The sequence below is a fragment of the Hydra vulgaris genome, chromosome 12, assembly GCF_038396675.1.
Source record: "Hydra vulgaris chromosome 12, alternate assembly HydraT2T_AEP".
Lineage (NCBI taxonomy): Eukaryota > Metazoa > Cnidaria > Hydrozoa > Anthoathecata > Hydridae > Hydra > Hydra vulgaris.
In genome coordinates, this window is record NC_088931.1 from 10,407,501 (window position 1) to 10,422,491 (window position 14,991).

General features: G+C 29.8%; 1 protein-coding gene across 2 annotated transcripts in view; it reads right to left on the minus strand.

The window, feature by feature from the left end:
- Positions 1-14,991, minus strand: part of LOC100197784 (uncharacterized) — a 133,123-nt gene that overhangs the window by 83,487 nt on the left and 34,645 nt on the right. For both annotated transcript variants that reach the window (XM_065811818.1, XM_065811819.1), the window contains exons 15-17: positions 8,889-9,011; positions 8,009-8,125; positions 7,132-7,374 (exon numbers count right to left, since the gene is read on the minus strand). In XM_065811818.1, the coding sequence (XP_065667890.1) occupies positions 7,132-7,374; positions 8,009-8,125; positions 8,889-9,011 (483 nt within the window). The remainder of the gene's footprint in view (positions 1-7,131; positions 7,375-8,008; positions 8,126-8,888; positions 9,012-14,991) is intronic.

Here is a 14,991-nt window from a genome sequence, read left to right on the forward strand (position 1 = left end):
GATATTGCCAACAAACAGGTTGATCCATTGTTTGACACTCGTACCACTTCAGCTTCTGTATCAAAAGTGATTTCCTGCATAGACTCTTCTACAGCTTGTGGTTCAGACAACGCAATAATTTAGATCTTCCTATATTTATGAACGATAATGTACTCGATGAGTCATCTACCCTTCATCTTCTAGGATTAACTTTTACTTTCAATCTTTCTTGGAAATCATATATCAAATCCATTGCAAAATTAGCATCTGCTAAGGTTGCATCTCTTTATCGAGCCCGACACTTACTTACTCCTGATTCTATTCTTTATCTCTATAAATCTCAAATCCGCCCTTGTAAGGAGTACTGTAAGGAACAGCCTTTCTCTTTTAGACAAGGTGCATAAACGCATTGTAAACATATTTAGACCTGTTCTTGCAGCCAACCTCCAACCATTATCACATCGTCATAACGTTGCCTCCTTTCTCTTTTCTACAAATACTATACTATACTTGGTCAACAATTAAAAAAGTTCCAGTGTACAGTAATGCTTAACAAAAAATGTGAAACAACATCAAAGTGGTGTCTTGATAACAAGTTTTTGTTTGACTACCACAAACCCAAAGATTATTAAATCAAAAAAATTAAAGCATGCGTAAAAACAATAATAGCTTTATAATTATTTTTGCAGGTTTCTTTTGTATAACATGAATAAAATAATTTTTAACAAAAAAAAAGGCACAAGAGACGCTAACTCTTTAGAGCAGTGCCCATTATAGTATTTGTAGAAAAGAGAAAGAAGGCAACGTTATGACGATGTGATAATGGTTGGAGGTTGAGTAAAGGCTACAGATCTCAATGAAAATACCTATCTAGTGCATATGTCAATTGTATCAGAGTAATGGTTTGTAAAAGATCTCCTAGGCAAAGATTTTAGGGCTAAGCAGAAAAGTTCTGTTGATTAGTCCTTTTGCATCTAATTGGCTGGTGTAGATATAAATTTGCTACTTGTTACATAGTACTATGAATGTTGGATCTAATTAACTTTACTCATGGAATTTTGCTTGGTAGTGGGTATGCAACTCTTTCTGTTATCTCCTAATGAGATTACAGTTCTAAAACTCAATTTAATGGTTCTAAGGTTGGCTGATAGTAAAGTTTTAGAAAAATAAATTATTGTAGTAACTCTTAGAGAAGCTGATTCATTCAACAGCTTATAATAGATAATATTAATTATTATCTTATAATAGTTCAAACTTATCCTCTCCCAAGAATAAGTCAGACAAATTTGTGAAAAGCTTTTCTTCTAATTGATCTTTTGAATATAAAGCTAATTTAGTTTTGTAACTTCTAAAAAAGACAGACAAAAGCTACTATATTAAAATCCAAAAGTACTAAAAATTGTTTTAATTTAAATTTGAATTGCAGAAATATTTTTTCTTTAATATTAAAAACATCCAAATAAAATTTCCAAAAAAAGGTCCTCAATACTAAGTAGAGTAATAACATACCTTTAGATTATATTTTTAAGTACTACTTTTCCTGTCATTTCAAAGATTTCAGACAGTCAAATTGCTCTTGTTTCTGTTGCTTAAGTTCTTTCCCACTTAAAATCATTTACAGCATGTGGTCCAGTCAAAATTCCCGCTACAGTTTTACAACATTCCTGCAATTGTTCTTACAAAAATGTTCTTTAAAACTTTCTTTAATACTCTCTAAATAGTAAGTTCTTAACTAATTCTTGTTTTCTTGTCTGCTAGAAAATGGCATCTGTGGTTTAAGAAATCTGTAGAGCTTTCTGACCCCTCTAACTATCACAATCACTCTAATCTTACTAACTATCCCCCAATACTTTTTGCTTTTATTATTAAAACTTTTTTATATAAACTTGGTAAACAGTGTATTTAAATAATACTTGAAACAATAAAAAATATACTTTTTATAAACACTGAACTAAGATATGCAATAAATATATCATCAAACCAAAAAACATAAAACAAAAGTAAAATAAAAGGTACACATACAATAATGTAAATTCTAATAATGGAAAAAAACATTAATGCTAATGTATACACTTAATTTGTGTGATTTGTTTGAGATCACTCTGATCCCCCTAGCTATGCCCAGAACACTCTTTATCCTCAAAACAGTCTCGTTTTTTAATCTTGAATTAAAAAACTTCTATTATCTTATCTTGAGTCTTACAACCCACAAAATCAATACAGATTTCAATTCCCTTGTTATACTGTTGACTTGTTAACTAAATTTAAAAGAAAGATTCTAGTAAGCATTAGATGGGAGCAGTGAGGCAAGGGCTATTGCTCTTCTTTAATAGAAAGCTTTGAAATGCTGGTCTTCTCCATAAACTCCTTCCTTTTTTTAGCATATATTTCCACATATACTATAGCATATATTTATAAACAATTTGCCATATTAAAAAAAAATTAGGTTCCGCAATTACGTTTGTGTGTACATATATATATATATATATATATATATATATATATATATATATATATATATATAAAGTTATACACAGTATATATATATATATATTTTTTTTTTTTTTTTTTTTTTTTTTTTTTTAAACATCTTCGCTTCCAACAAGGCTGCAAGCAGCCACTAATTAAAGTTGGAAGTTACTGTAAGAGAAAAGATGAAGATTGTAGAGCAAGATAACGATTGACGGACGATTTAAAAGATTGCAAATTATATGAATCAGGAAAGCAAGATGAAGGAAGCGAATTCCAAAGAGCTGATGTTCGAGGAAAAAAACTAGACGAATAAGCGTTTTTGGAGCACTTAGGAACAGTCACAGAAAAAGGATGACACTTAATTGAATGACGAGTAACACGAGAATGAATTTTAGTAGATGGCACAAGAGACGCTAGCTCTTTCGAGCAGTGCCCTTTATAGTATTTGTAGAAAAGAGAAAGAGAAGCAACATTACGACGATGTGATAATGGTTGAAGGTTGGCTGCAAGAGCAGGTCCAACTATGTTTACAATGCGTTTTTGCACCTTGTCTAAAAGAGAAAGGGCATCATTAGAAGATCCGCCCCAGATATGGCAACAGTATTCCATACAAGGCCGGATTTGAGATTTATAGAGGTAGAGAATAGAATCCAGAGTAAGAAAGTGGCGAGCTCGATAAAGAGATGCAACCTTAGCAGATGCTAATTTTGCAACCGATTTGATATATGGTTTCCAAGAAAGATTGGAAGTAAGAGTTAATCCTAGAAGATGAAGAGTAGGTGACTCATCGAGTACATCACCGTTCATAAATATAGGAAGATCTAAATTATTGCGATAACGATTGGCTGAAAAAAATTGAGTTTTATCTGAATTAAAGTTCACCAGCCACTGTGAGCCCCATGCTGTAGCAGAAGTGAGATCCTTTTCAAGCTCAAATGCCCCCTCCAGGCAATCAGAGGGTGTTGGTTTCTTATCACGACAAGAATAAATGGTAGTATCATCAGCAAACAATGCCACCTTAGATGTGAGAATATCTGGAAGATCGTTAATGTAAATTAAAAAGAGTATAGGGCCAAGGATAGAACCTTGAGGAACCCCTGAAGTTACAGAATAAGAAGAAGAGTGTTGTCCATCGAGGACAACTTTTATGCTACGATTGGAAAGGAAGGATTCAATGATCTTAAAGATGTTGCCAGATACACCATAAGAAGAAAGCTTATGGAGAAGACCAGCATGCCAAACTTTATCAAACGCTTTTGAAATGTCAAGAGCGATGGCCTTAACCTCTCCACCTTCATCTAATGCACGATAAAACCTGTCAGTTATTACTGTTAGCAAATCAGCTGTAGAACGAGATGATCGAAATCCATATTGATGGTCAGAAAGTAAGTTATTAGATTCAAGATTAGAAGTTAAGTGTTTGTTAATTAAAGATTCAAAAACCTTGCTTATGATAGGAAGAAGACTTATGGGACGGTAGTTAGACGAATCAGATCGCTCCCTAGAATTTTTGAAGATAGGGATAACAGATGCGGCTTTCCAGCAGGCTGGAAGACAAGACTCTGATAAGCACTTGTTGAATAGTTTTGAGAGTATAGACGACAGCTCTGGAGAACACTTTTGCAAGACAATAACAGGTATGTTGTCTGGGCCACAAGCTGTAGAAGAGTCTAGACAGGAAATCACTTTAGATACAGATGCTGAAGTGATATGAATGTCAAGCAATGAATCAACCTGTTTGTTGGCAATATAAGGTAGAACGCAATTAGAGGAATCAAGAGATGATATTGATGAAAAGTTTTTAGCAAACAGTTCGGCTTTGTCTTTAGGTGAGGTGACAAAGTCTGAACTATACAAGAGAGGTGGAATTATAGATTTGCCCTTATTATTGATATTATTAAAGATTCTCCAGAAGTCACGAGAGCCTAATTTTTGAGATGAGATACGAGATTTCATGACCTGAGAATAGCGGGTTTTGGCGTTAGACAAAACCTTTTTACAGTTGTTTCTAGCAGTAATGAAAAGACGTCTGTTTTCTGGAGAATTGTTTTGCTGATAAATATGGAAGTAACGGTTTCGATTGGCAATCGCAGCAGCACAGTGTGAGGAAAACCATGGAGGAGAGTGAGGCTTGACCTGGAATCGTCGAGAGGGAATAAAAGATTCCATGCCAGCCTGAATCCACGAAGTTATATAAGAAGCACATTTGTCGACAGGAAGTTGAAAGATTTCTACCCAAGGGCCATCACGAAGAAAATCACGGAAAGAATCCCAGTCAGCTTTACTGTAGTTGTAAGAGGTTCGATAGTAGGGGTATTCAGGTGATGAAGAAGAATGAGATATTAGTTTTAAAGAGATCAAACTGTGATCAGAAGCACCTAAGGGTGAATGTGGAGAAACTGAGCACTGACTAGGATCAGAAACAAGACATAAGTCGAGTAGAGAAGGTAAATGATTAGGGTTGTCAGGAAAGCGAGTTGGAAAGTTGACTATTTGAGTTAGGGATTGAGAAAGGCAAAAGTTGTGGGCTTTAATGCCTGCAGAGTCACTGACACTAGAGCCAAGCCATTCAGAGTGGTGAGCATTAAAGTCACCGACAACAACTATATTAGCTGATGGATAAAGAGAGAGGGCTTGGTCAATATGATCAGAAATAACATCAAAAAGTGTACAGTCTTGAGATGAAGGAGATCGATATAGAACAAAGAGAAAGGCAATAGCGTGAAGTGGTGCTAAACGAAAGCACATGAAAGAATAGTCTGTGGATTCAAACCTAGTTTCACGACAAACAGGTGAATTCTTACGAATGTAAATGCCCAGGCCAAGCATGTGGCTATTGGAGTCTTTACGAATCAGAGGAAGATAACCATCAACACTAAGATCACAAGATGAGACAGCCGAACTCAAATTAGTCTCACAAAGAGCAAGTAGGTCTGGTGAACTTTGCAAGAGATAAGACTCAACAGAAGAAAAGTTACTTCGAAGACCACGAATATTAGTGAATGATAGGTTTAGAGAACTTGGTGATGATGATGGTTTTTTGTGTTTTATAGTTTTTGGTACTTTATTCATTTTTAAATTAGATTGAAGAACTTGACTCAAAGCATAGATAGTACTCAGAACACCGTTGAATAGCCCAAGCAATTGCCTCATTACTACTAATAAACCCTAAGCCGTAACAAAGGGCTCCAAATGTGGCCTCCGCAATGCACACTAAAAGTACAAACAGGGACACCATCCATGCGCAACATGGCACTGTTAATACTTTGATATTTTTTAGCTGTTGATGGAATCAGCCTCTCTGAGAGCTACCACAGAGTTCGGGAAACCTGACTACCAGCCGGCCTCAGAACCATAAAACTGAGTTTTAGAGCTGTACCCTCATAAGGAGATAATAGAATGAGTTGCCTAGTCATAAAAACAGTGACACAAGCAAACCCATGCATTGAGTCAAGAAGATCCAGCATTCAACATCCTAAACTGGAAACAATGTATTAAAAATACATCTGCGCCAGCCTAATAGATGAAGAAGGGGTGCGAGGCTGGTCAACAGATAGAATCTGTTTACCCCTTAAGTCTTTGCCTAGGAGGCCTTCTACAAGACAGTAGCTGGGTGCATTTAACATCTGCCCAAGATGAGTATTTTTATCGAGACACCATCTCTAGCCTTTACTCAACCAAGAGCCCCAAGGCAGGGGGTGTTTTAAATCGGAGTTGGCATCTCCTAGCCTTTGCCTAAAAAGGCGTATCCTACAAGGCAGCAGGACATGAAGCAGATTGTACTGGGTTACATGTTACCAGTAGCAGGATAACCTGATCTGACAATAACGGGTTATATATATATATATATATATATATATATATATATATATATATATATAAATATATAAATATAAATGTATATATATATATATATATATAATTATAACTAAAAACGATAAAGAAAAAACTTTTATAATGAAACTTTAAGTTTCATGCCTAACGGCAATCATCAGCCATATATACAAACTCTTCATAGCAATATAGTTGAAGGATGCCACTTTAGGCAAAACATGATTAGAGCAAAAAGAAATGCAGCTAATAATAACATCAGAATGACACAAAATATTTGGCTATATATATATGGCTGATGATTGCCGTTAGGCATGAAACTTTAAGTTCCATAATAAAAGTTTTTTCTTTATCATTTTTAATTATAATTATAAATCGCTCTGTTTTAAAATTTATATATAACCAAAATAAATTTTCAAAATATTGAGCACTTTTCAACGAACAAGAGTTTTGTATTATTTTAATACAACACTAAATCAAAAGATATATATATATATATATATATATATATATATATATATATATATATATATATATATATATATATATATATATATATATATATATATATATATATATATATATATATATATATATACTATAGTTTATATAGATAACATTTTGGTAACATTTTTTGCTTACTTTTTTATGTGTTTTTTTTTCATAAAAAGAAGAAAAAAAATGTAAACAAAGATTTCTGCCTCAAACCCTTATTCAAACCCTTATTCAATATAGCGGTACTCTCATGTTCTATCTAAATAATCATATACAAAAATAGATGTAACTAAATCAAATAAAAAGCAAATTAACAATTAACCTAAATAAGGGAACTTAAAAATGGTAACTAACCTTTGCATATAGTACCATCGCCAATATATCCAATACCACAAGTACAATTGTATGATCCTTTTGTATTCGTGCAATATGCATTTTCTGAGCATTTATGATCTAAGGCACACTCATTCAAGTCATAACAGTGGGTTCCATTACCTTTGTATCCATTCCAGCATGTACAAGAAAATCCTCCTTGTTTATTTTCACAATATGCATTTTCATGACAGTTATTTTTTCCTATTTCACACTCATTTATATCTAAAACAAAAGCATTAAATTATTAAGATAAAAACCCTCTTTAAATACTTGGAAAAAAATGTTTTTCTTTTTAAAAAAAAATCACTGATTAAAAAAAATATATTTTAAAAAAATGGTTTTCTATTTATAGCACATAATTAATATTTTTTTGCACACAATTAGCTGCACTTTCTTGTTGCCTTAGAGACTATCCCTGGCTTATAAAATTGCATATATAAAGTGTGGCTTCAGCTGCTGAGTGGCCTGACTGAGACTCATAAAACAGGCAGTGCCATAAAAGATCTTTAATGTCATCCATTTTTCACAATATATAAGAAGTTGCAATGTGTAAATATTAATTAAAATATTATAGTTGTTATGTATAATCCATTTAAGCACAAATTGTAAATATTTACTTAAGTATTGGCTCGATATGCTATATCTTGATATATATGATCTGTATTAAAGTTAGCATTTCAATATTTTAGTTTTCAAATATATTAGGACAGTGCGTATCTCAGTGCGTTAAAGTAAAAGTAAATATATATTTATTAAATATGTATTTAAAAAGAACTAACTATAATAAAAAGATTTAAAATACAACAACAACAAATAGAATCAATTGCCATTTCAGAAAATTTTGTTAAAAAAATACCTTCACAAAAATGGCCATCTCCATCATATCCAGCATGACATTTACATTGAAAACTACCTAATGTATTTTTACATACTGCATCTTTATGACAAGAGTTGTTAAAACATTCATCAATGTCTAAAAATTTAATTTTAAAACTCATTTAATATGATATAAATAAATATAATCTTAAATCAAAATCAAGGTTAAAATTTAAACCTTCTACATCAAAATCAAGGTTAAAATTTGAAGCTTCTACATCAAAATCAAGATTAAAATTTGAAACTTTTACATCAAAATCAAGGTTAAAATTTGAAGCTTCTACATTAAAGCTACTTTTTTTTTTAATGCTTGCACAACTTTCCTCCAATTGGAAAACTACTAAAAAAAATTGGATGCTCATATTTTTCATATTTTAAATTAATTCAAATCCTCTATGTATCAAATTATTGAAGTTGCTAACAACTGTGCGTATTTTTTAACATATAATATATATATATATATATATATATATATATATATATATATATATATATATATATATATATATATATATATATTTCTGAGTTCGATCCCCACCACGTCCCTGGTAGTACCGTGCTCAACTTGTTTCTCCGCGCATCGGCCTTGTTCGCCAAGTTTTGTGTTTCAGAGTTGTAGAGTTGAGAGAGGGTTATAACCACAATTAAGTAGCCTCTTCATCTGTAGTGGCCTTGGGCCTTGGGGAGGTGAATTAACAAATATATATATATATATATATATATATATATATATATATATATATATATATATATATATATATATATATATATATATATATATATATATATATATATATATATATATATATATTGTATCGAATATCTTTAACTTTATTAGTTTAGTTTTTTTTATAAGTTACCTTGACAATGTATTCCATTTCCAATATATCCATCGTTACATGAACATTCAAATGATCCTTTTAAGTTTAAACAACTGGCATCCATATGACAATTATGTTTTTCTTGCAAGCACTCATTTAAGTCTATTAAATAAATATTTAGAACTTTTATACTAGCAGTTACCTGTAGTGGTCACTGCTATTATAAATGTGTCAAATTTATAACACTATTGTAAATAAACTTTCACATTAATATGTTGCATAAAGGTAATTCATAAGTAACTAAAATATGCTCAATTCAGAAGTCATTAGAGCACATATAATTGAAAAGTAGACTCTTATCTTTTAAACTGATTGTTAAGAAATATCAAATTTTCCAATAAACTAACCTAAATATTATTTAAATTGATCAACAACAAAAAAAAAAAAAACTTTATACTTATATATTTTAATTATTGGTTTCAAAATGAAATCAGGTAAAATAATAATAAAAAAAAAATTAGAAATAAGAAAGGATAATAAAGAAATAGATCCATGCAATATATTTTATATCTATGTATTTTTACACACATGTATTTATTGTTTGTAAAAATATATATAAAACTCTATCTGATCTCTAATTATAACAATTCTTCGATTTGTCACATTTTCAACTTTTTCTCTCAAAGCTCAAAAAAAATTAAATTTTTTATAACAAGTTTCTTAATTGAGTTTAGATCTAGATGATAAAGTATCATTATTCAAAAAATAAAACCTAAGCTTAAAACATCAAATTTTGAACAAAGTCTGTAAAAATCATGTTTAATGCTAAACAGTGGTTTTCAAGAGTCTAAATGTTTCAAAAAACCCCAACCTTGTATGTGCAGGATATTTTTGCTTATCTTTGAAGTATGTAACATTCTTTAATAAGATACTGCACATATTTACTGCAAATTCCAAAAGTTTTAATATCAAATGTAAAAACATTACATTATAAATCAAAAAATGTTCTGATGTCACTCTGTTATAGTTTTGAAGAAACTTCTTTATTGAATATTTGAGATTGAATTGAGACTAATTTATAAGTCACTAAATCTTTGATCTGAGGCTTGTAAAGGGACAAAGCACTGTAAAATTTGTCTTACTGGGATGGCCGCAGCAAATGCAGTGGGTGATAAAATCCCTATGTTTGTAATAGGTAAATCAAAATCACCTTGCTTCTTCAAAGGTGTTATGCACTTATTGAGACTGAAGTGAGCTTTTGTTGAAAATCTTCATCACTCAGACTGAAGGACATACAAAAATAGTCATACAAAACTTCCCATTTCAACTACAAAAATACATTTCCAGCTGTTATATCTGGAAGGTAAAAATTATCAAGTTTTCTATCTGGTTTTGAAACTCTTTAAATGGGTCGTCTTCTTCATTTAAATGGGCAGATTTCTGCTAATCTTCCGAAACTCCTGATTTTGCAAAACAATTAACAATGATGGAGGTTTTCACTTTTGCCATGCAAGATCAAGGATTTTCATTGATCTTTTTTGGGTATGCTGGGCAGTTATTTATTATAAACGCTACTTTCTTCTTTTCTTTTGTAAATTTTGTATCCATCAAACAGAACGCTATCCACCGAGCTTTTATTTTGATTTCTGTATCTGCAAGGTAAGTGCATAACACCTTTGAAGAAGCAAGGTGATTTTGATTTACCTATTACAAACATAGGGATTTTATCACCCACTGCATTTGCTGCGGCCATCCCAGTAAGACAAATTTTACAGTGCTTTGTCCCTTTACAAGCCTCAGATCAAAGATTTAGTGACTTATAAGGTTGCATACAAAAAAATGATCCAAACTCATCTGCATTATAAATTTCATCAAGTTTATACCTGGATAAAATTGTAGGGAGATTTGTTTCCTTCCAGGATCTGATCATATCAACTGTACAAGAGTTACCCTCTCCACATACCATCTTGAAAGAATCATTATATCTGTTTTTTCAAAGACCAAGCCAACCATCAGACACTTGAAATCATTCGATATTAATGTTTTAAGCAAGTTCTCTTGTTTTTGTTTTTATAATTGACACTAAACTGCCACATTTTAACCCCTTACATTTAAAAAGCCATTTAAAAACAAGATTATCTAAACTTGAAAATGTTCCTTCTGTAATTCTCATACGTTTCAACTTGTTCCTTTAGGTCTTCATAGATTCAAAAACATTTTCTTTTTTTTTTATCCATGTTGACAGCGTATTTATTGGAACGCCATATTTCATAGCAACTTGAGACTTTGACAATCCTTCTCCAATTTCCCTTAAAGCAGAGTTCTATTCTTTGATTAATTTTTTTGTGTCAATTTTTCTCTTTACAGCAACAGTAGCCATTGTAAAATGTAAACACAACTTATATTTATATACACAATACACAACTTTTATTATAATATTCCAATCCACATTAGCATAACTTATACTATAAACTATTTTAATATCAAAACTGTTAAAACTGTTTACATAGCAATGCAAGGCCTTCATCACAGTTTAAATAAATTTCTTGACATTTTGATCGGAAACTTGGCTGCGCTTAACTTGATTAAAAAAAAAAATTATAACTTTTACAAAGTTTTTTTTTTATGTTTTTTCTAAAGTTCGAGTTATCAGAAGAATATTAACCACTGGAACAGATAAAATAGTTTGATTCAGTAAATGTTCAAGCTAACGGGGGTTTGAGCTAACGGGAGTTATTGAGCAATGTTAGTTAGTTAAATGCGTCATCATTGTGGAGAGTTAGATGCGTCATCATCGTTGAGAGTAAGATGTGTCATCATTGTGGAGAGTTAGATGTGTCATCAGTTCCTTTTGATGTGTTAATAAAACAAAGACTTATTTTTAAAAACAATTCTCTGCCATCAATTCATCGATTCATCAATTCTCCACCATTGATTCCAATCTTTTTAAGATAATCTGTCAAGTATTTTTATATTTAATTAAAAAACAAACTTAAAGACTTGACTTTTTAATTAAAATCTGTTACAATATTATATAACAGATGGTGACCTTGAATCATGAGTTAATTTTTCTTTGTGGCAAATACTGATAATGCAATATGTTCAGCTCCAGTTGGATTATTTAGAAGTTTATGAATATTTATTACTTTTTCCAGCAGGGCAAAAGAAACCTTGACATTGAACAATAATTGATAAATATTTGTGTATCGTTTTCAAGTTTGTTACATGAACATAGCTCTTCAGGTTGTAAATGAGCATCATGTCATCATGTTTGTGTACTCTTTCAATAATAAATACAGTTAAAATATTGTAAAAAATCATTTACTTATAGAGAATTCAAAATTAAAGTTAAATTTAATTTAAAAAAGGGAGTTAAAGAGGAAGTAAGTGTCTGACAGAGACTGTAAGATGTTTGAGTCAGAAAAACATTAGGATGGAAGAAAATTTCAGATGTTCAATGAAAGTCAGAAAAACCAATGTTCAAGAAAAATAACTAGTTGAATAAAAGTATTTTGAGCATGAAAGAACACTTAAAGTAAAAAGATGCAATTTAACTGAAAGATATTTCATACAAGTGTTAACAAGAATTTAACTTTCTGTTATTAAAACTATTTAATATCAATATACAGAAATATTCCATGGGTATTCCATAGAAAACCCATGGAATTCCATGAGTAAACCATGGTTTTCCCATGGAAAACAGAAATTCCATGGAATTTCTATGGGTAAATTTCCATGAAAATTAAAATCCCATAGAATTTCCATGGGTGAACCATGGTTTTTTTTTCATAGCTCATGTTACATGGTAAACATTTGTAAAACCATGGGTTTGCGCTTTTAAAGATGCCATCGTAGCTTGTAGAGTAGATTTAATAAGACTATAAATTATATGTTTTTTATAATGCATCACATTTAATATGATTCAAACTAAACATACAGACATAAACAACTAAACATATTTGCTAAAAACTAAACATAATAGTTAAAATATGATAAATGTATCCATTTTATAATACATACAGAGATGTCTCGAGACTTAAATCTTGGTCCCGAGACAGCCCAAGAATCATTTAACTGTCTTGTTCTTAGTCTTGGTATTGAATCTAAATGTCTTGGCCTTAGTCTTGGCCTATACCATTTTTACGTCTCAGGATATTATCATACTATAATGCATTATAAAATGCATATATACATTTATTATTTAAATATTTAATTATATATTATTTATGTATGTACTTATTTTAGCTATTGCTAGTACCTTTGCTTACTTTGCATAACTTGCAATAGTATAGGCTATACTATTGCAAGTTATGCAAAGTAATTGCTTACTAGCTACTGGCAATAGCTAAAATAAGTATATGCATAAATAATATATAATTAAATATACAATACTGAAGCAAGTATGTCAAGTAAGTCAGTTTGAATTTTAATGTTTATTTGGTTTACAACAAATAAACTTTTAGTTTTAATGTACCTTAAATAACTAATGTATTAACACACTAGTTATCTAATGTACTTAAAAACTAATATAATTTTTCTTATAAAACTTATCTAATATATTAAGCAAACTTATCTAATTTTTTAATATATAAGCAGTGTATCTGATAAGATTAGATAACTAATGTACAAAAGATAAGTATCTATCTTTTTTATTTTTATTTTTTTAATGGCTTTAGTTTGCAAAAAAAATGTTTGAAGTAAAAACACTTTATTTTATGGTAAATATTTATTAAGTATTAAAAAATTTTATTTTATGGTAAATGTTTTATTCAATTTTAGTTCTGTTAAGTTGTTTTTGTCTTTTTGTTGATGCAACCATTCAAGTTGGCATTTAGTTAGTGACTAGATCTAGTAGAGATATTTATTATGTTTTTTCTTTAAAATTATTAAAATATGTAAATAATCTAATAGTTTGTGTATAAATCTTTTATATTTATTTTATTATTTTGTTTAAATTCCTAGATTATAAGCCGACAAGTTTGACTAGCGATATAAATAATGTTATTCATCATTTATATCGTTTATAACATTGTCAGTTTTTATATGCATTTCATATTTTTTTAAATAGTTTAAAAGCTGTCTAAATAAAATGATGAATTGAGTTTGAATTAACCAGAAAAGATATTAATGTAATTTTTAGGATTCAACTTGTAAGAATGTTCCAAGAACAACTTAGTTGGAGAAGGAAAACTGTATTAATGTTTTAAAAATATCAGAAAGGGAAGTTAAATAATGCACAAGATTTTACTTCACAGTTGAATATAAGCATGTAAATGCAATTTTTATAAATAGTACACTATTTTTTATTATAATACTATTATTTATATTTGTTCATATTTAACTAATGTGAAGTGCTCGTCTGTATTAAAAATAAATTACTTATGCACACACTTAAATATTTATTATGTTTTTACATTACTATACTTAATAAATTACATATTTATTATATTGCTTGTTTTTTATAAATGTTACTAACATATCGGTAACATTTATGTGCATAAATCTTTTCATTCTAACTTTATCATTTCATTTGCATTACTACATTATCAGCAGGCAGGTTTGACTGATAATATGAATTTTTAATTTATTTATTTAGCCGTACATTAACAAGTTCCGTGTTTTATAATATATATAAAAAGATGGCAAAGACAGGAAGAAAACAGGTTTTTTAAATGTTGTACATCAAGCAGATAGCTCAGATAAAGAAGTAAGTTTTTTTTTAATTACAAAAATAAATAATACAATATTTGTTGCTGTCTTGTTCTATATAAATGTTACTAACATGCAAGTAACATATATATATGTATTAGTTTGAATAAATCTTTTTATTTTAAAATTATCATTTTATTTAAACTACTACATTATCAGCAAGCAGGTTTGACTGGCAATATAAATGATGTTGTACATCATGCAGATAGCTTGGGCAAAAAAGAGGTAATAATCTTATAATTGTTATTTATAAATAATGATACATTCATTGCTACTTTTTTCTGTATATATGTTACCCAACATTTGGCAACATTTATAAATGTGTATAATGCATAATTATAAAGTAGGTTATAATAGATAATAATTATAAGTTAAATGAATTAGTAAATAAAGAAAACTAGTTAGTATGCATATAATAGTTGTATGATGTATT